This window comes from Chelonoidis abingdonii, chromosome 15 (assembly GCF_003597395.2).
Source record: "Chelonoidis abingdonii isolate Lonesome George chromosome 15, CheloAbing_2.0, whole genome shotgun sequence".
In the NCBI taxonomy this organism is placed as follows: Eukaryota; Metazoa; Chordata; order Testudines; family Testudinidae; genus Chelonoidis; species Chelonoidis abingdonii.
The window spans coordinates 18,747,037-18,766,971 of NC_133783.1; the positions used below are offsets into that span (position 1 = coordinate 18,747,037).

At 41.6% G+C, this 19,935-nt stretch overlaps 1 protein-coding gene across 15 annotated transcripts in view; it reads right to left on the reverse strand.

The window, feature by feature from the left end:
- JMJD1C (jumonji domain containing 1C) overlaps window positions 1-19,935 on the reverse strand; it is a 325,097-nt gene that overhangs the window by 44,271 nt on the left and 260,891 nt on the right. For 14 of the 15 annotated variants that reach the window (XR_012657050.1, XR_004373154.2, XR_012657049.1 and 11 more), the window contains 9 exons: window positions 16,867-17,068; window positions 14,456-14,670; window positions 13,812-13,964; window positions 10,832-10,921; window positions 9,171-9,298; window positions 8,738-8,951; window positions 8,012-8,226; window positions 7,303-7,581; window positions 391-559 (listed from right to left, as the gene is read on the reverse strand). Coding sequence is in view for 12 of the 15 variants with exons in the window: in XM_075072587.1 (XP_074928688.1) it covers window positions 391-559; window positions 7,303-7,581; window positions 8,012-8,226; window positions 8,738-8,951; window positions 9,171-9,298; window positions 10,832-10,921; window positions 13,812-13,964; window positions 14,456-14,670; window positions 16,867-17,068 (1,665 nt within the window). In the remaining 3 variants the exon portion in view is untranslated. Of the gene's footprint in view, window positions 1-390; window positions 560-7,302; window positions 7,582-8,011; window positions 8,227-8,348; window positions 8,453-8,737; window positions 8,952-9,170; window positions 9,299-10,831; window positions 10,922-13,811; window positions 13,965-14,455; window positions 14,671-16,866; window positions 17,069-19,935 lie in introns of those variants that run through there. The other variant, XM_032776342.2, reaches the window with a different exon arrangement.

Consider the following 19,935-nt stretch of genomic DNA (forward strand, 5'->3'; position numbering starts at 1 on the left):
GCTTTAACTGCTCCATTCTGATCTCAGCTATACAAGTGTATATTGTACCATATCTTGGAAAATTAATGCATCTGCTAAGCAACTAATTTTACAAGCTCCAAGATAAGACATTTAAATAGGTGAGCTCAAAATTGGATATTTAATTTACTTTAAAATTCATATAATGATACAGAAAATATTACGGTATATACTGTATCTATGCCATCCTGCAAACGTACAAAATGCAAAGCCTCTGTACTCTTTAAACAGATTGGCTAAAATTTGTGTTTGAATTTAAATATCTTCAAAAGCTCAAAATCTATGGTTAAAGCGTATCCTTTGTTTATACTTTCCAGGATATGTGGCTACGATATTTATGATTATTGGAATAATATATTTGAAATAACATACTTGCAACTTCTTCAAAACCATCCCAGAATTCCTTGACATTAGTGTTTGAAATAAGGCTGTCTTTGCAGTTCAGGAGATCGGCTTTGTGGTCTCCAAAATCTAGGCTAATTGACTCTGCCTTCCACAAGTTGATGTTCATTTTCTTGTGCACTCCAGACACTAATACAGGCTTAAAAATAAATAAAGCAAATGTTAAAAGTCTAATACAAACTGCATTTCCAGAGGGTGCTTTTTCAATTAAACCAGAGTAAATAAATACATTCTAGTCTTGGAATGAAGTCTTGGTCCCCTGAAGTCAATGGCAAAACTGCCACTGGCTTCAATATGGTCAGGATTTCACTGAGAATTTTTCTATTGCCTAATCTTCAACACGATTTCAGAGAATCCTTCTTATTTATTAGTAGTAATTACAGAATTTGAATCAAATATCTACATTGACACTGAAAAAACTATTTGTGACATGCCTTACAAACTTCTGAGCACAGTAATAAAATCTATTAAAATATACCTTTCAATATGGGGAAAGGGCCAATATATGCTACTTACGCATTCTACTCATTCATTCTCCAAAAGTTCAGATATCTAAGCAGTCAGATATTAAACAGTGAACTAGAACAAGCACAAGACTAATAATTCATGTTCTGTAATAAAAAGTTCAATTATTTAAAATGTATAAAACTCGTTGGGTACAGTGTCACACTTTCAGTTATCCTCAGCGTACATCACAATTCTTCTGCAAACTGTTCATGTTGTAACCGTCATTAGAGAACATTTTTTTCTAGTATCAGTGTAGATATTTCATTCAAAAACTGTAATTACTAATGAACTGAGAAAAAATGGTTACCTACCTTTTCGTTACTGTTGTTCTTTGAGATGTGTTGCTCACGTCCATTCCATTTTAGGTGTGCGTGTGCCCATGTGCACAGTTGTTGGACATTTCTGCCTTAGCGGTATCTGTAGAGCTGGCTATGGCGCCCTCTGGAACGGCGCTCCCATGTGGCAATATATCAGGCGTTGCCTGCCCTGGCCCTCTCAATTCCTTCTTGCTGACAACTCCGAAGGGGTAGGAGGGTGGAAAATGGAATGGACATGAGCAACACATGTCAAACAGTTATGAAAAGGTAGGTAACCGTTTTTCTTCTTCGAGGGCTTGCTCATGGTGATTCCATTTTAGGTGACTTACAAGCAGTATCCACGGAGGTGAGCTTGGAGTTCACAGCTTAGCGGCTTGCAGTACTGCCCTACCGAAGCCAGCATCGTCCTAGGCCTGCTGGATCAATGCATAGTGGGATGTAAAGATCTGGACAGAAGACCAGGTGACTGGAATAGGCACATGGGTCAGAAAGGTTGCTGAAGAGTCTTGCGCCCTGGTAGAGTGGGCGGTGACAATTGCAGGGGGTGGCACCTTTGCTTGGTCATAGCAGAAGCAAATGCAGGCAGTGATCCAAGAGGAAATTCTTTCACCTTTCATCCTGTCGACCACAGTGATGAACTGCATCGACTTACGGAGTGGCTTCGTCCTGTCAATGTAGAAAGCAAGAGTCCTCCTGATGTGTGGGGTGCACAGCCTACGCTCCTCCTCTGACTGATTGGTCTTCTTTCCAAAGCCACATAAATGTCTTGGCTTGAATGAAACAGAGACTACCTTGGGAAGAAAAGCTGGGTGCAGCCTTAGCTAAACCGTGTCCTTGTAGAAAACCATGTACGGTGGCTTTGAGGTGAGCACCCGAATCTCAGATACTCAGTGGGCCGATGTCACTGTGACCAGAAACGCAACCTTCCAGGACAGCAAAAAGAGAGAGTAGGAAGCCAGAGGCTCAAAGGGAGGACCCGTGAGCTGCCACAGCACCAGATTCAAATCCCAGGGCTCCCTAACTTGCAGCTGGAGGCGCTCTAGGCCCTTAAGGAATCTGGCTGTGATATCCTGAGCAAAAACTGATCTGCCCTCGAACAGCAGGGGGAAGGCTGAGATGGCCACTAGGTGGACCTTGACTGATGAAAGTGACAAGCCTTGGAGCTTGAGATGCAGGAGGTAGTCCGGAATAAGCTGCAGCGAAGCCTGCTTGAGAGGAATACCTTTGTCCGCAATATAGCAGGTGAACCGTTTCTGCTTGGCCAAGTAAGCCGCTCTGATGGAGGACTTCCTACTTCCTAACAGGACGTGCTGAACACCCGCTAAGCACTGCTGCTCCTGCATGTTTAGCCATGCAGCAGCCAGGCCATAAGATGTAACACTGCCAGGTTGGGGTGCAGAATATTACCATGGTTCTGGGACAACAGGTCCAACCTGAGCAGTAGCTGGAATGGAGTTGCCACTGAGAAGTCCAGCAGACTGTTGAACCAGTGTTGGCACAGCCATGCTGCCACTATGAGGGATGACCCTCACCTGGTCCTGTTTCATCTTTGTGAGGACCCTGGGCAGCAATGGCACTGGAGGGAAGGAGTCCATCAGAGCCCCCAATCACAGAAGGAGAAAGGCATTCTCTGTCCATGCCCCCAATCAAGCAGAAGAGATGGCATTTCCTGTTCTGCCTGGACACGAACAGGTCCACCTGGGGGAGTTCCCCATCTGCAGAAGAGGGAACCGACCACCTCTGGATGAAGGGACCACTCGTGGCAAGAAGAGACTGTCCTGCTGAGGCAATCAGCCAGAGCGTTCTTGGTCCCTGGGAGGTGAGCGGCTACGAGACGGATGTTGTGCTGCAGACAGAAGTCCCAAAGCCAGAGGGCTTCCTGACAGAGGGCAGACGATCCGGCTCTGCCCTGCCTGTTGATATAGGAGACTGTAGTTGTATTGTCTGTCAGGACCTGCACCACTCTGTCTTGAATCTGAGGTAGAAAGGCTTGGCAGGCCAGTCGAACTGCCTTGAGTTCCCTGACATTGATATACAGGGCACGAACGTGACTTGACCAGCGACCTTGAGTGTTGAGAATGCCCACGTCCAATGCATCGGAGACAAGGGTCACCGATGAGGCTGAGGCCACGAAGGGAACTCCTTCCACCACCGACGTGGGATCCTGCCACCAGATGAGGGATGACAGTATGCTGTCTGGAATCCTGACCACCCTGTCCACGCTGTGCCAGCTGGGGATGTAGATCGATGCCAGCCCTGCCTGAAGGGGGTCTGAGATAGAGACATGTGTGCCAGACCATGGAAGCACATGCTGCCATGTGGCCAACAGTCTCAGGCGAGACGTGTGAGCGGTGGTGAGCTGGTGGACCCGCAGGCCCGCGATGAGGTCTGCCATGGCCTGCAACTGAGTCTCAGGGAGGAAGGCCCTGGCCTGAGTGAAGTCAAGGACCGCTCCAATGAATTCTGCATTGCACTGGGGTTAAGGGTGACTTTCACGACAGGTGGCACATCGAGATGCCTCCGCACCTGATCTGGGGACTGGCTGCTTATCAACCAGTCATCGAGGTAGGGGTATACCTGGACCCCTGACACTTCCGGTAAGCGGCCACTGGCGTTATACACTTTGTGAATACTCTCAGGGTCAACAAGAGACCAAAGGGCATCGCCGTGAACTGGAAATGGCACTGGCCCAACATGAAGTGGAGGAAGTGCTGGTGCCCCGGGAAGATGGAAGTATGGATGTATGCATCCTTTAAATCAAGGGTGACATACCAATCTCCTGGATCCAGGGAGGGAATGATGGAGGCCAGAGAGACCACGCAAAACTTCAAACTTCTTGAAGGACTTGTTGAAGTGACGCAGGTCTAGGATGGGTCTGAGGCCCCCTTTTGCCTTCAGAATTAGGAAGTAACAGGAGTAAAACCCTCCGTCTTCCATGTTCCAAGAAACCTTTTCCACTGGCCCCAGCCACAGGAGGTTTTTGACCTCCTGAACGCAGAGTTGCTCATAAGAAGGGTCCCAAGAGGGACGGAGGAGGAGGGTGGGAGAGATAGTCAGCTACAAACTGCAGGCTGTAGCCCAACGAAACTGTATTGAGCACCCAGCAGTCCGAGAGGACATGGGACCAGGCCAACCAGAGAGGGCAGAGGTGGTTGAGGAAAGGGAGGGTTGGATCCAGTACACTGGCTGGAGTACCATCCCTGAGCGCACCCTCAAAATGACTGCTTCTGGCCTCCCTGAATTCTGGGAGGATCAGGTTGGGCAGCCAGGTGGGAAGAGGATGGGTAGTGTCTCTTAGGCCCCTTATCTTTGTTCTTCCTCCTGTAGGAGTCAGATCTGGGAGACCCCCAGGACCTAGATTGCAACTGAGGAGGCAGCGGTTAGAATGGCTTCCTGGCCTGCTGAGGGGTGTGCAAGCCCAGGGAGTGGAAGGTGGCATGGGAGTCCTTGAGTCCATGGAGCCTAGAGTCAGTCAGCTCAGAGAAGAGCCCCAAACCCTCAAATGTGAGGTCCTGGATCGTGGTCTGCATCTCCTGGGACAGCTCAGAAGCCTGCAATCAGGAGTTGCGTCTCATGGCCACTGCCAATGCGACCTCCCGGGCAGCCAAGTCCGTCACATCCCAATTGGAGGACTGACCACACCACTGCCGTGCCTTCGCTCACCAACGCAGCGAACTCTTGGGCATGGTCCTGTGCGATGGCCTCTGTCACCTTATTAAGGGAGTCCCACAGGCTAAAGTTACAATGTTCCAGCAGGGCCTGGTGGTTAGAGACCCTAAAATGTAAGCTGGCCATTGAATAAACTTTCCTGCCAAACAGGTCTGGTCTTTCAGCCTATATTTTTTGGCGTGCCGCTCAGGTGGCACTGTCTGTTCCTTTCGTTCACCATGGACATGACCAGTGGAGCTGCGGGCAGATGAGAATAGAGATACTCAAAACCCTTTGCAGGGACATAGTATTTCTTTTCCGCTTTCTTTGACATTGGCAGAATGGAGGAGGGGGTTGCCACACTGATTTGGCATTTTTGAGCACCCCTGGGTGGACAGACAACACAATCTTAGCCAGTGCGGTGGCCGAGATGACACTGAAGAGGTTTGCCTCCTCAGCGACTCCTCAATCTGCAGGCCAAGGTTGTCAGTCACCCATTTAAGGAGGGCCTGGTGCCCCTTAAAATCGTCCAGAGGGCTGCTAGTGTGGGATGGCCCAGCTACTGCCTTGTCTGGGGATGACAAAGGTAACTGTAGAGCTTGTGGGAGGGTGTTGTCTCTGTCCTTGTCGGGGGAGGGCTCCCTCGGCGTGGTGCACCACCTCAGCACCCTGATCTGACAGCAGTGCCACAGCTCGCTTGTCCGATAAGGCCAGGGAGGGTTGGCAGTATTGGACCGGCATCACCGGTACTCCCCCGTGAGTTCCAGTACTGCCACTGGGGGGGCAGGTACTGTCCCTGCTGCATCAGCACTGTGGCTGGTGCTGTCCCAGTCTCCCACGCTAGTGGAGAATCGTCCCTCGTCAGCGACGGGCTGAAGTCGTGGTCTGACCCCGACCACTGGCTCTCCAGCAACCACGGCGGGGCTGTTGACTCCTGAGTCTGTCTACTGACCCTGGTGGGCGGGGTGATGGTGAGCGGTGCCGCCTGCCTGAGGAACGGTATTGGGGCAAACAAGACCAGTGCTGAGATCCTGAATGACCCCTCCAGGACTGTGATCGATGTTAAGGAGATCACCTGAGGGTGACTGATGCCTCAGTGACCTGTGGATAGATGTTCACTGGTACCGGCGGTACAGGGAATGGTGCCTCGAGTCCGGAGTCCCACGCCTAGTATACGGGAATCTTGTCGGGAACCTAGGCCTCCTCGCCAGAGAGCTAGGGTGCAATGCCGAAGGTCACGACGAAAGAGGTCTACGGTCTGGTGACCAGGGGTGTTCTGCCAGCTTATGCTTTTGCACCCTGTTGGGCTTACCCTTTGGTGCCAGGGATGGAGCGGCTTCAGTCACGTGGAGTGACTACTAATTTAACATTATGACTATCTACTATGAACTATATACGACGACGAACAGAATGAAGTCTATGAGGAAAAACTGCTATTGCTCTTGCGATGCAAGACAAGGTACTCAACCAACTGTCACGGGCAGTAAAAAGGAACTGAGAGGGTGCAGGGCTGGTGGCACCTGATATACCACCGCATGGGAGTGCCACGCCAGGGGGCGCCAGAGCCAGCTCTACAGATACCACTAAGGCAGAAATCTCCAACAACTGTGCACATGAGCCTGTGCACACTTAAATTGGAATTGACATGAGCAAGCACTCAAAGGAGAACACACAATACTGAAGAGCTCAAGTCATTCTAAAGTTTTTTGCTATACATTTAGTGCTTCTTAGCATATGTATTTACATTTTCTGCTTATACAACCTCACAAGCTAGTAAATGTGGCAGACCAGTGAGACAAACTTCAGTTTTGATTCATACAACAAAACCACCAAAAGGAACACAATACTTACATTTATTAAATAACCTATAAAATAAATTTGGCTGGTCTCTAATGATAAGAAATTGTCCCCAGTGCACAGGGAGCATTATTGCTCAGTTCCTATAGATTTTGAGCTGTCTATTTACTTTAGCTTTCAACACCTAGAACTTAAGTTTCCGTTTAAACAAAAATTGCATTTCCAACCCTTACTGTTGTGAAAAACCATTTCAAATACGAACACATGAAGTTCTGTCCAATGTCATGTATCTATGCTTTTCTTTTCTTTAAACAGTCTCATTTTCTAATCTCAATCAGTCTGGATTATTTTCATTCCCCCATCCCAGTTTCTTCTGTAACTGCAAATGCCTGTTAGTAATGTATATAGTTAGAGTGGCTAATTTAATTCCATCTTCTAGTATTATAATTATGAAGATAAGTGCGTTTAATATGCTGTTTCTCTCCCACAGTTTGAATTAGCATAATTTTACTTGTAAACTGGGCAGAATGGATCTGAAAGTCTCAAGACACACAAGCATGGAATCCTGTACCCAGAGTCACTTTTCATAATAGAACTGCATTTCGATATGTACCTTTCCTTGTTTCCAGCACTCTTTAAAGAGTTTCCAGTTGCTGCTGTTTTTATGATCTTTGAGCCACAAAATGTGCTTATCACAGATCCATGAATGTGGAATATCGCTATAGAATTTACTGCAATCATCCAGAATAGACTTTTGACCATCTTTTGGTCCATCCTTCAGTTCAGATTTTACGTTTATCTTTGGTGGTCTATTTGGTGGAATCTTGTTTTCTACAACTGAAGCAATTATGTCATCAAGAATGTTTGGCACAGTCCTTCCACCTTTGCCACCCTTGTGGAAAAACAAAAATAGTTTAATAGGAAATTTCAGATTTACCTTCTTCAACAGAACGTCAGAAATATTAAATATAAATATAAACTATATACTAATATACTGCACCCACAGAAATGTTTACTGAAATAATCATCTGGAATCAGGCAACTGCAGTTAAAATGACAATGAATATATTCATCTCTCTTTAAAGTACTAAGTCAATGTTTAATCTAAATAAATGTCCAAATTATTTACAATAAGTATCAATCATCATTAAACATGCACATTACCTTTCTTTCAGGGAAGCTTTAGTGATATTTACTTACATATTTAATTATAAATTAATATTCAAAGCAAGAGTCATTTAATTAATTAATACATCTAATTCAAATGTACCAAAACATTGTGTGAATTTTCAAAACCCCATGCATTCTGGTAATACACTCACTGTTGTTCCTGTAGAGTAAACTGGAGCAAAAGCAATGCCAGCATCTGTAGAGCCCAGACGCAATTTGCCAGCTGTTGTAGTCAGGAGGTCTCGTAAGGTTGAGCCCTGTTCGTTGTTCTGGGACACAGGAGGAGATGTTTTACAATTTAGAGACTCTAAACTGTCTTGGTCTCTCTCTTCTTTAGTATGTTTTCCAGGAGGACATTCTTTATTTTCTAAAATAAAAAATATATTTTTTTGATATTTACATGGTTGTGTCATGATGTAGAAATTCGAACACTGGTATCCTGCATTTTATAGTGGTGGTAATATACTGTAGCACTAGTGCTTTATTCACCTGAAAACACACCAGAGGATGAATTAGATCCTTCAAAATGCAGTCAAACAGTGTACCATGAAAAGGCCTTCCTCAACATCTCAGACATGTAGCTGAGTGTGCACCTGTCACAAATGAGAGATGCTGTAGCTGAGAGAGGCTGGGAAACACTAACACATTACACATGCATTCCACTAGTGGCTTCTCTATTATATTCAACAAATAATTAATTGATAACCAGTTCTGATGCCCCTAGAAGGCAGCACAAAGTTTATAAGATTAGGGAATGTGACATTTTAATTACGTATGACAAATCAAACCCAATATGGAATTTTTTTTATAGTGAGTTCAACAGGAATTCCTGGAGCACCCAAAACCACGCACTTACCATTAGCAACTCTAATATTTACCTTTCTTTTCCTCTCTGGCTTTTTGCTCTGCTAGATCAGCTAACCAATGCAGTGGTGACTGGGATTCTGGTGGAGTTAACTTGCTGTCTGCGCTTACATCACTCCCTGGACTTGTATTGCCATTTGTCTCAGACTTTTGAGGGGTATTCGGCTGCTGAGACTCAGGCATGCACAGAGAAATTTTATTACTGTGATTAAGGACATTCTGTAAAACCTATAGAGCAGAATAATTTTATTTTTAAATATAGTACTTTGTTTTAATATGAGCAAAAGAGTAGCGACAATGGTAATTTGCCAATATATTACACAAAATAATTATATAACATTCATGAAAAAGTTGATTTATTGATATTATTCAAATATTTTTAAAAATTAAACAATTATCAACATGTCTAAACACTAAACTCCAAACTTAAATATATTGTAGACTCACCTGAGAGACACCATTCATTGCAGGGAACTTCCCAGTTTGCATGTTCTGTTTGCTGGTACACTGACAGTAGGATTTAATCTCAAATTTCTCTCTAAGACTGTGCATTGCATCTAGAAGATCTGTCAGAACTATAAGTTAAAGTAGGAATAAAGAAAACCATTAACAGTTCTTTCATGAACAATGTAAGTTTATTTTGTGATCCTCTTTACAAAAGTGTGATGGTGTTATAAAACTATTTATATTCCATACCAAAAGCTCAAAAGATTCTTAAGCACTCACAAATAAAGAAACAACGTTAAGATTGTCCTCTTGTTCTTAATTCTCCCTCTTGTACAAGCTTTAAGAAACAGTGTTTAATTATATATCACATACTATTTTTCTGCACGATCCCCACTTGGTTCTGTGTGGAGACACATCTTGACAAAAAAAAAGGTGATGCCCACCCCTACAGTCACCTCTTACCAGCATCCTAAATGGAGTCTCTGCTGCAGAAGAACCTGTTCGAGACGCATGCACAGGCCCTGGCCGCCAGCAAGGTCTTCTACTAGCTGACTGTCAGCCAGAAGGAGGTGGATGAATGAGGAGGGGTTAACGAAAAGACTAATACTTATCGGTTAACTATGTAATATTTTACATCCCTATTTAAAACACTACATAATAATGGATGTGCACAAGGGGACAGAACTGAGGATATGCAGGCAGTCTTAACATTGGCATTTTCTGAGATGAGTGCTTCATTTGGCAACTTAAATATTTTTAACCCAATTTTGGTATGGCATTTGTGTGTTTGAGAGTTAGAAATCTAAATCTGTGAAGTTTGCTTGGAGGCCCTAACTCTCCCCTGAAATAATACCAAGCAATAACCATACGATTATATTTATTATGCGTTTGTTGTTCTATTTAGAATGATTTTACTTAAACTGTTTAAAGATACATTTGATTTTTAATTTTTTTCCCCTTATGGTATCACTAAAGGGCCGAGTTAAGGTTCTTCAGGTCCCCCCAATTGTATTAGGTATTCCATACTTAAATGTTTTGATTTCTTTTAAGTTAAAGTCTGAATTTTTGGGGGGTTACAAAGCTTGTTTTGGGGCTAATTGAAATATTCTTGTATTTCTTTTTACCCTAAATTATACATTCATACTTTCAACCTAAACTGCACCACAATAGTTTCACTATCTGAAAATTTTCTACTTCTTAAAAAGTTTGTTAATAATTTCACTCATGAAAAATAAACAAGAATCCCCAAAAGAATGTTACCATGTAATGTTTCTATTATTGGAAAGCATATAATGTCAACACAATATTTTTTTAAATTTTAACATTTATGGTCAGATTTACTAGTACATTCTGACTGCTTTAGACCACTCTGGAGAAGCGTAAAGCAGGCCAAGTGTAAACCTTACTTTCTCCCCTTCCCTGCCTCCCTGTGCTCTATATTTCCCTGCATACACATCCACCAGTTCTCACCTCTGTCCTGTCCTCCACGTTCCTCTGCACCAATCCCTAATCTGTACTCCCCACTTATTTGGTGAGGATATATTGTGCTACAGCTAGCTTTGAAAAGTAATATCAGAAATTACTAGAACTTCTATTTAAAATTAATGTGGTCTTTCCCCACAGAAAGAAATGATAAATAAATTGTTTTTATGCGATCATACCAGAGCCTGGAATAATTTGAGTCGGCATCAAATGCTTGTGATCATGAGGCTGTCCTTTCACACATTTCATCCAAGCATATAATTCTTTATCTGTAAAATAACATTCCCAGTTATTTTATTTCACCTGTGGCTTTGTTACTTAAATCATATAATTCACAGATATTCCCAATCCATTGTTTAGAAGCCTCTACATTTACACTCCTCTGAGGTTCTATACTGGTATTTTGTATGACAAACATTTTGTTTGTAACAGTTTGACAGAGAAGAGAACAGAATGGGGTTTTAATAAAAATAGAAGCAAAGACAGTAGCATCCACAACATAGATCCTTGCTTATTCATTTTATTATATTTAGATCTGTTATTTTTGCCTGAGTAAAAAATCCATCATACAGTTGCCATTTAGGCAACTAAAGTTAGCTCACTGAACAATTCCTAACATAGTATAGAAAGATGAGTAGATAACAGCTTGTATTGTCAAAATCTCTACTGTTACAGTAGCACATACAGACCCTACTGAGGGGGGCCTCTTTTAGCGAGGCACTGTACAAACACATATTAAGGCAAAGGCAAAGGGTGGAAGAAGAAAAAAAAAGGCCAAGTCAGGGAAGTGACTTGCCACTGATCTGCTGCGTTATCTTGGGCAGAGATGGGAACGGAACCCAGTCCGATATTCCATCTACTGTACCATGCTACCTATCTTTAATGGATCAAATCTATTTTCAGTTTTACTCAGCTGTAGCAATATATGTTGCATGCCCCAAATAGGCAGGCTAAGAGATGTTCGGCACATTTTATAATGTAAGGAAAATATGCTTTAAATATACAATGCACCAAATACCTCTCTTTTCCTGGATCTTAGAAACATTAAGCATATACTCTTAAAAGTGAAATAATTTTGTAACTCACTTTACAGGACAACTTTAAAGAATACAATTTCAAAACAATCATGTAGGTGTCATATACCAAGAACAAAATACCACTATCGTACAACAGGTCTCAAAACATTTACTCAAATTTTATTATTAGCATATTACATGCACATTTTGTAACTGACCTTTAGAAGAATACATAGAAACTAGAATTAGGGAAGGCCTTCCCCTACTGATATCTAGCAACGTTTGTACATCAGTTCTAATCTGCACTCCAATCCCACAATGAGCTCTGTGTGGGTGGACAGCTACACAAGAGCCCCAGTGAAGTCAACAGAGCATCCCGTTGGTACAGGGGGCTGTGTTGAGCTAATTACAGAACTGGAGGTTATTCCTGATCATAGTACAATACACAAGTATTATGCCTAAAGTGCCTGACAGCAAAGTTAAAAATATAACTAAATCATCTCTTATTTTATATAGCTGTATGTGTAAAGACAGCTTCATAATTGTGTATTTTCCTAGCTTTTAATTTTGCACATTTAATAGATATTGTACAACAGAACAATCACTCACAGGTTGCAGAACTAGTAAATGTTCAAACAATGTTCTCAAAAAATAAAATGCTGACAGACATAGCACATTTTGGATAATTCTAAAACTAAAATTTATGTTTGGTTATGCAGGGTGTAGACCAGTGGTCCCCAACCTTTTCAATGTGCTGGGCGCCTGACGACTAGCCGCCGAGGAGCGTGGCTGCCGGACAAGCAGCTGCCGAAATGCAGCAATGCCAACAAGCGTCGCCGCTGAAACGCCGCCGAGAGGTAGCGTCTTCAAGAGGCGTCGCCACTGAAAATCAGCAGCATTTCGGCGGCAGCACTTCTTGACATTGCCACTTCTTGGCGGCATTTCAGCAGCTACTTTTCTGGCGGGCAGGAGGTGGGAGCACATAGATGCCAAGGCAGGTGCCATGGTGCCCGTGAGCACCGTGTTGGGGACCCCTGCTGAAGACCATGCTTTGCTCCCAGAGCCAGGAATACAATCCAGGAATCCTGATACCTAACATTCCAGTGTCATCTCCCAAATAGTTACATAACCCCCGGCAAACAGTTTGTCATGTCTCCCTTTATAAGATCATTCACATAAAAGACAACTGCCTGTTTCAATCACAAATTACTCCTATAACTAAATCAGAAGAGGTCTGAGCTGCAGAACTGACTGTTGTGGATTCAAAACCTGCTGCTCACCTATGTAAGAGGGAAAATTTTATATACAAATTTATAGGCTGCAGTCCTAGTGAGGCAGAGACCCTTGGTCAGGACTCTGCTGTGCCCTACCAGGACCACAGTCTTCCCTACACCTTGTGACCGCTGGGATCGGGTGTCACTGGCCCTGCGTCAGTGCAGGTAGCCCTCTGTAGCTTTTCCGTCACTGCCCCACTCACTCACTCCCATGATGGTAGGGCTGCAGAGGGCTTCCTGCACTATCACAGGAGCCATTCAGCAGTTGGGTGGCCTCTCCTGCTTCCAGGGGTCTCTGCTCTATTATTCATGCTGGCATTGCTGGGAGATAAAGAAGGTATTTTAATACTGTGGAGGTTCAGATAATAGGGTTTTGGAAAATCAGGAGTATACTGTACTACATAAAATTATTTTCTTTTAAGATGGCTGTTGGTCTGTATTACTGGTCAAAGGTTCCCAAAGTGAGGTGCTCAAATCAAGACAAGCCTTCATGGAACACGTGGTTAGCATACATAGAGTGGAGCACGTGGAGTCCCAGTATAAAAGAGGAAGAATTGCAAAATTTAACCTTGAGACAGGTAAGGGCACGAGGTCTAAAACCTGGGAGGATGTATTCAAAGAAAACAAAAAGGGTAGAGGGTCAGTTAGCTCCATAACTGTGACAGTTCTTTTTGGAAGGGTTGGTTTTATATATTATCATGACAAAAGTGAGAAAGCTTTGAGAAATAGGAAAAAGTTGTGCTTTACGCAAAAAGAATAGCATTTATTGGTTACAGAAAGACACTGAACCTTCTGGAGCAGCAATTCTAGAACATGTTACAATAAACAACACAGAGAATGGTCTAGTTCATATAAAATTATAAACTGACCTCTAGAACTCTTCCTTTCCTTTGCCTTATAACAATCTAAGCAGACCACAAACCCACATTTTTGGCAGACCCAATGAATGTTAAACAATGTGGCTTCACATGCATCACACATCTCACGGACTCCTCTCACTGCTCTCTTCCAGGCAATTTTGGCTGAAACACAAAATAAACAGAAGAATCAAAATTTAAAGGCAAACATCTGTAAACTGTAGCACAGAAATAAATGTTCATCGAAAAATACCAATCACGATTTTCCTCTCAGAAGCAATTAAAGAAAAAATCCAAAAGTGACCCTATATACACAAGTCTTAAATATGCACAAATTTGACTGCATTATGACTATTACGTAGCAAAATTCTGCATTAAGAATCAATATTTTTGCAAAGTAAGATATAAAAATCAATGACAAATACTAACTAGAAAATTTCCGTAGCAAAATACAGAAATAATTATTCCTTCCTTAAACAGGATGTGTGGCACACGCAGATAGCCTTTCTTAATGCATTCCTGTAGTGCCAATGAAAGGATTTAGCATGCAGCTACATTGAATATATGGAAGGATCAAACAGAGAAGCCTAAAACCTGAGCTATAATCTTTCATGTAGAATTATAGAATAATACAAAGAATATAAAGATTTCCTTACCGTCTTTCTTCACCCAGGACATGGCTGTTTTCTCAGATGTTACTAGCTGACAAAATTTATCACCTATGATGTCTAAAATGTATTTAGAAGTTTCTAGGTCTACTTCATCATCTTCATAATTGTCATGTGTCCACAAACTCATTGCTTCATCATCATATTGGTCAGGAGAAGAGAAACCATCTATCCTAACCACTCCATTTTTACTAAAAGACAACCTAAAAAATGGAAACAAATAGTTTTAACTATATATCTCATTATACTTTACACTCTAAACTTTGTTTGCTGTTATTAAAAACCATTTTAACAAATATGTCTGCATGGAGACTGCATATATTGTACAATGCTATTATAAAAGAATACTGACCAGGTTAATCAGGTTCAATCTTTGCAGTAGCAAACACATATACCCTCTCTTTCCTTCGCCCTGTCCCCACCCCTCATATCTTTTTTTTTTTTTTTTTTTTAACTTATACTACTACTATTATTATTAAAGTGAATCTAATGTTCCACCAAGTGAGGAACTAATAGTACTGGCTTCGTCTAAGCTTCCTTCCACTATTTTGTCAATACCCTTTCATTTTTGATCTGCAATGCCTCTTTTGTTTCAACCCTGTTTCCTCTCTAGAGTGGAGACTGATAATTGTATGAAACTGAATTGTTATCTTAAGTTGTAGATTAAGTGACTTGGATGAAACCAAATTCATATTTTCACATGACCTGAACCAGATACCTCAATGCAAGTCCTCCAGAGCTGATAAAAAGACTAATATTAACTTTAAGGCAAACAGGAAAAACAAGTTTTCTATAGAACAAATTCTGTTGCTAAAAAGTTCAGTTTTAAGAAGAAATAATGAGGACATTCTGAAGCTAAAGAATAACTGCTCAGGTAAATCACTTGTTCGATCCAATTTACTTGACTCTCCCTTTAACACTTATCACCACATAAATTAATAAACTGATGCCAATATAAGGCATTTCTCTCTCTTTTTTTGCCAACAAAATTTTGATCTAATTCATTTCTCCGATTCTTGGAGGATGGCTGACAGTGATCACTCAATCTGTGCCTATTTTCTGTATATTAACACTCCTGCCGGTCAAGTGAACAAGGATCTCAAACCTGAACTTTGGTTTCTATATGGCAGCACAGATCATTACTTCCAGGCAACCAGGTCAGCTCATTTCTTACCTTTGAAATGCCTAAAATTTGTATGGTGTCCTACTTTGTATCATTTTAATTAAAAAAAACATTTGAAATATTTTCCAAGTAGTTGTAATGGTCTCAGTAAGCCTGCATCAAAGCAGTATTGTTGAACAATATAATTTCTTATAATACAAAATAATTTACACTAGTTTATTTATAAATAGATACATATATGAAGTATTTTAATAGTATCAGCATCAGTAAAACTCAATGTCCTACATTCAGGACTGAAATATAATTTATGACCACTGTTACACTAACAAAAATGATCCCCCTCACCTTAATCGGCGGGTAGCAAAAATAATCCATTGATTTTTATTACAGTAAAGCCTGATAAGACGCTTAGAAATAAAGCAATCTTGATTTTAAATTCAGATCTCACGTCTATGGTACAATGAAAATGAACTCCTTTTGATACTACAATACATTTAAAATTAAAGTTTTTTGTTGTTGTTTTTTTTTTTTAAAGTAAATGATTGAATTTTAAAATGGTAGCAAAACTGTTCTATGCTTTCAGTTAACCTCCAATACTCTCTTTCCTCAAAAGAACAAATCTAAGGAGAACACAGCAGTACTTTCAGTAAGCAGGTCATTGCCGTGTATGTATACTTTAGTACAGAAAAACATTTTAAGCCAAACACTGAAGTAATCAAAAATCAGTCTGTGTAACAGCAACTGAGTGTTCAAATTCTTAGTGAATGAGTCTACATTGGTAAGTATTCCACTTGTACAAGTCAACACCTAGTTTTGCTCTACTTCCACAGTAGCATTGTATTTCACCAATCATGGTACAGTGTATTCTGGGAAATCATCTTCTGCATACGTAGGCCAAAGGCAATTGTAAGAAGAAGGGGTCAAATTCTCACTGTTGTCTAGGGAAACTCCCATAATCATGCCTGAGGGGTATTACCAGAATTGAGTGATTTGTGTGTGAATTCAAGGCTCTTTCCCACCAATTTAAGGACAGATTAATGATTTCTCTCTCTAAGCTAGACTGAAAAAAACCACTACTGCATCTTTTTTATGGCTCAGGAAGGCTGGTTAGTTGTTCAGATGTCTTTGGTATAATGCTGCAGTTTTACACAAAGCCTGCCTCTTTCAACCTACAACAGGGCCAGTACACAAAAGGAACTGAGAAATATAAACATGACTATAAGGAAGGGGTTTTTTCAAACCAAAAATTAACTTTGTAAAAAAATAGTGAACTTACCGACGAAAGTAATAAAATCTACAAAATACTGGAGAGTGAGTTGGTTCTTCACCTTTCTTACTTCTAATGAGTCTACATTCTCTGCATTTCTGCAAATTGGGCCCTATTTCAGAGCAAGAGTCATCTTGCAAAAAGGATTCTCCGGTTTGCTTCAGCTTCTTTACTTTGCGCCAGTCTTTTAATACTGAACGAGGTATGCCAGCTGAAAAAAACAACAAAAACTTAAGGCAAGAGAAATTTATAAATTATCTATATGTAGAACTCAATAGGAACGGTAAACTTTCAGCATTTCTAAAGTGAAGCTACCTTTACTTGGTGCCTAACTTTAAGCATGCAAGTTTGAAAAATGTGGCTACAAATCTAATGTTCTGTAGATAAAACTGCTTTTAACCATTTTATTTCTGATTTACATATCACGCATATAAACCAAATGTACTTTTCTCTTGTATGTGGTATATCATTTTGGTAGATATTCCACAGAAAAGTGTGGCCACAACACATGATTATTCCAGAACAGTAATGGGATTCAATAACAAGGAGAGTTAAATACATATGATTACTTTGGTGCAGTTCTATGTAAAGTAACTGGAATTTAAACAATTTGTTAATTATGCACAAGGAAGAACAGAATTCAGCTCTCAAATGTGTTGGTTTTACAAGTCTAACAGGAGCAAAAAGCAATAAGAACTTATTTTTATCATTTAACTCAGCAGATCTGAAACTGAATACACACAAGGAGCAGATCTGTCGAGTATAATGCTGCAATTTTCACAATCACATTTCAAAGCAGAAACACAATTTAAATATACACTGCTATTTGGCCAATCTTTCATTTTAATAACTTTTACAAGCAGTGCTCTGGTGCCCGTGTGCTCCGGAACGGTGTTTTAGAACTTTTTTGGGAAGATGGAATAGTGTTCTACTACTTTGGACAAGGGTGCAAGGAAGAGGGGGGCAGCCTGCTTCACCCCCACCCACTTTTGATTAGTTTTGAATGGAGACCCAGCAGCCACTGCCTCCTCTTCAGGCCAGGCCTGAGACAGCAGCATGGGCAGCCCCATGGCTGGAGACCCCTCTCTAGTACAAGATTGCAGCTGGGGCACCTGAATCCCTACCCATCGTGGGAGCCCATGCCAGAGTCCTGGTGCTGCAGGCTGGAAGGACAGGCCACAGCATTTCTCTGAGTGCCCTGCCACAAGAAGGTCAGCAGCTGGGGGATACTGTGCAGCACCAGGGCCTTCCATGGAGAATGGGAGGTGCTGGGGGTTCCATGAGGCATGGGATCCTGTGTGGTGAGCCGCCTGCATTGCTGTCCCAAGCATGGCCTGGAGCAGAGGTGGCAGCTGCTGGGCCTTTCCTAAGAGCTGGCTAGGTGCATGGAAGGGAGGCTTCCCTCTCTTCATAGCAACCCTGTCCCTACCCCCTATATGGTCAGTGCAGCTGCACCACTTCCTCTCTCCCCCACCAGGCTGAGGAGTAGGGGAGTGCCTTTTGCCACTATATAGACTGAAGGGTCCTGCCAGAGGCATAGTGCCTCATCCTAATCCCCCTTCGCTGCCTGTGAGTGAGTGAACCCAGCAGGCTCCAAGGGAGAAGTGAGTTCTGGCACATCTTTTTTTAGGATTCAAGCGCTGTTTAAAAATGGGACTAGTTTTATCTGCACAAAGAGATGGGGTATCTATCAGTTCAAACTGCCTTTACTCCTGAAAGTCCATATCCTGTGAGGCTGGGCAAAACCTGCATATTAGATACTGGATGGTTCAAATGTTCGGGTGCTAACATAGGACTGCACAAACTTGGATTGAGTTCTGTTTCCTACAGATTTCTTATAAATTTTGACAAGTCACAGTGTCTCTGTGCCTCAGTTCCCCATCTATAAAATAGGGATAATACTACTCTCCACCTCACAGCCTTGTTGCAGAAATAAATACATTAAGGACTGTGAAGATTCAGATAATAATGTAACATGGTCTATGTAAGTACCCAAAATAGATAGATATTAATATCAAACACTAATCTGTTAGAAAGAACAATGAGGAGGAGGATGAAGATGACAGGAAGGAACAAGACCTACTATTGCTCAGCCTCCTCTCCCCTGATATCACAGGAAACTGATGCTATAGGATATGTCCATATTTTAATGCATAATACTCTGTGCTACAGGGAAGGTAATTCTTTAAGTCCCCAGCTATCTTGCAGATAAAATAGCAGATAAAATACCAAAGGACTTTCCAGTTAAGCCATCTAATCCATGCCCCTACATGAGTACACAATTGTCCTCTACACTAACCCCACAAATGTTATCTCCTTACAGTAGGAGGATCATCCAGCACTGGTTGAATGTGTGACTAAATGTGAGATTCAACTTCAGGTCCTGAATTAGTAAAAACTGAGTGAGATTTAGAAAAAACTTGATTACTACATTGTCTTTAATCCTCCCCTTCGTAAAAAGATTAAAATTAAAGACAAAAGAAGTAGACCAAGTACTGTACCAGCACTTGATCCAGTCCAGAGTATCTCCTACAGGTTGCAGAACTGGTAGCACTTAACACAAATTAAAACTCAAACAATTACAGAATCTTTCAATAACATAAGGTTGTGAAACCGAGAAGCCAAGAAATTCAGATAAAGATCAAAATCCATCCTTTGTACCAGCTTAATAAAAACCTTATGAAATGTGATTTAACAGGGAATTTCACACTAGACCAATGTTGTAAGAAACTGACCATTTTTTTCTTAAATAAGAAATATATTAGACATTCATAAAAAATAAGATACATTTTCTTTCAAACATTTTACTTTAAATAAAGTCTTTCCTGCTTCTAGACCAGTTTCTATTTCCTGCAAAGTTTAGTTGCAGTCCAGTATCTGTGACAATACCACACCATCCGAGACAAATTCCAAGTTTATTCTTCATTCCCTTAGATTGCAGCAGTGGTACCACAGGAGGAGGGGCTCTCTCACACTTCTCTCTAAAGTACTCTTTTTACCCTAAATGTAAAGCCACATCAACAGAGTGCCCGGAAGAAATAAGGTCTGGCAATAAAAAAGACCCCTCAAATGGAAGCC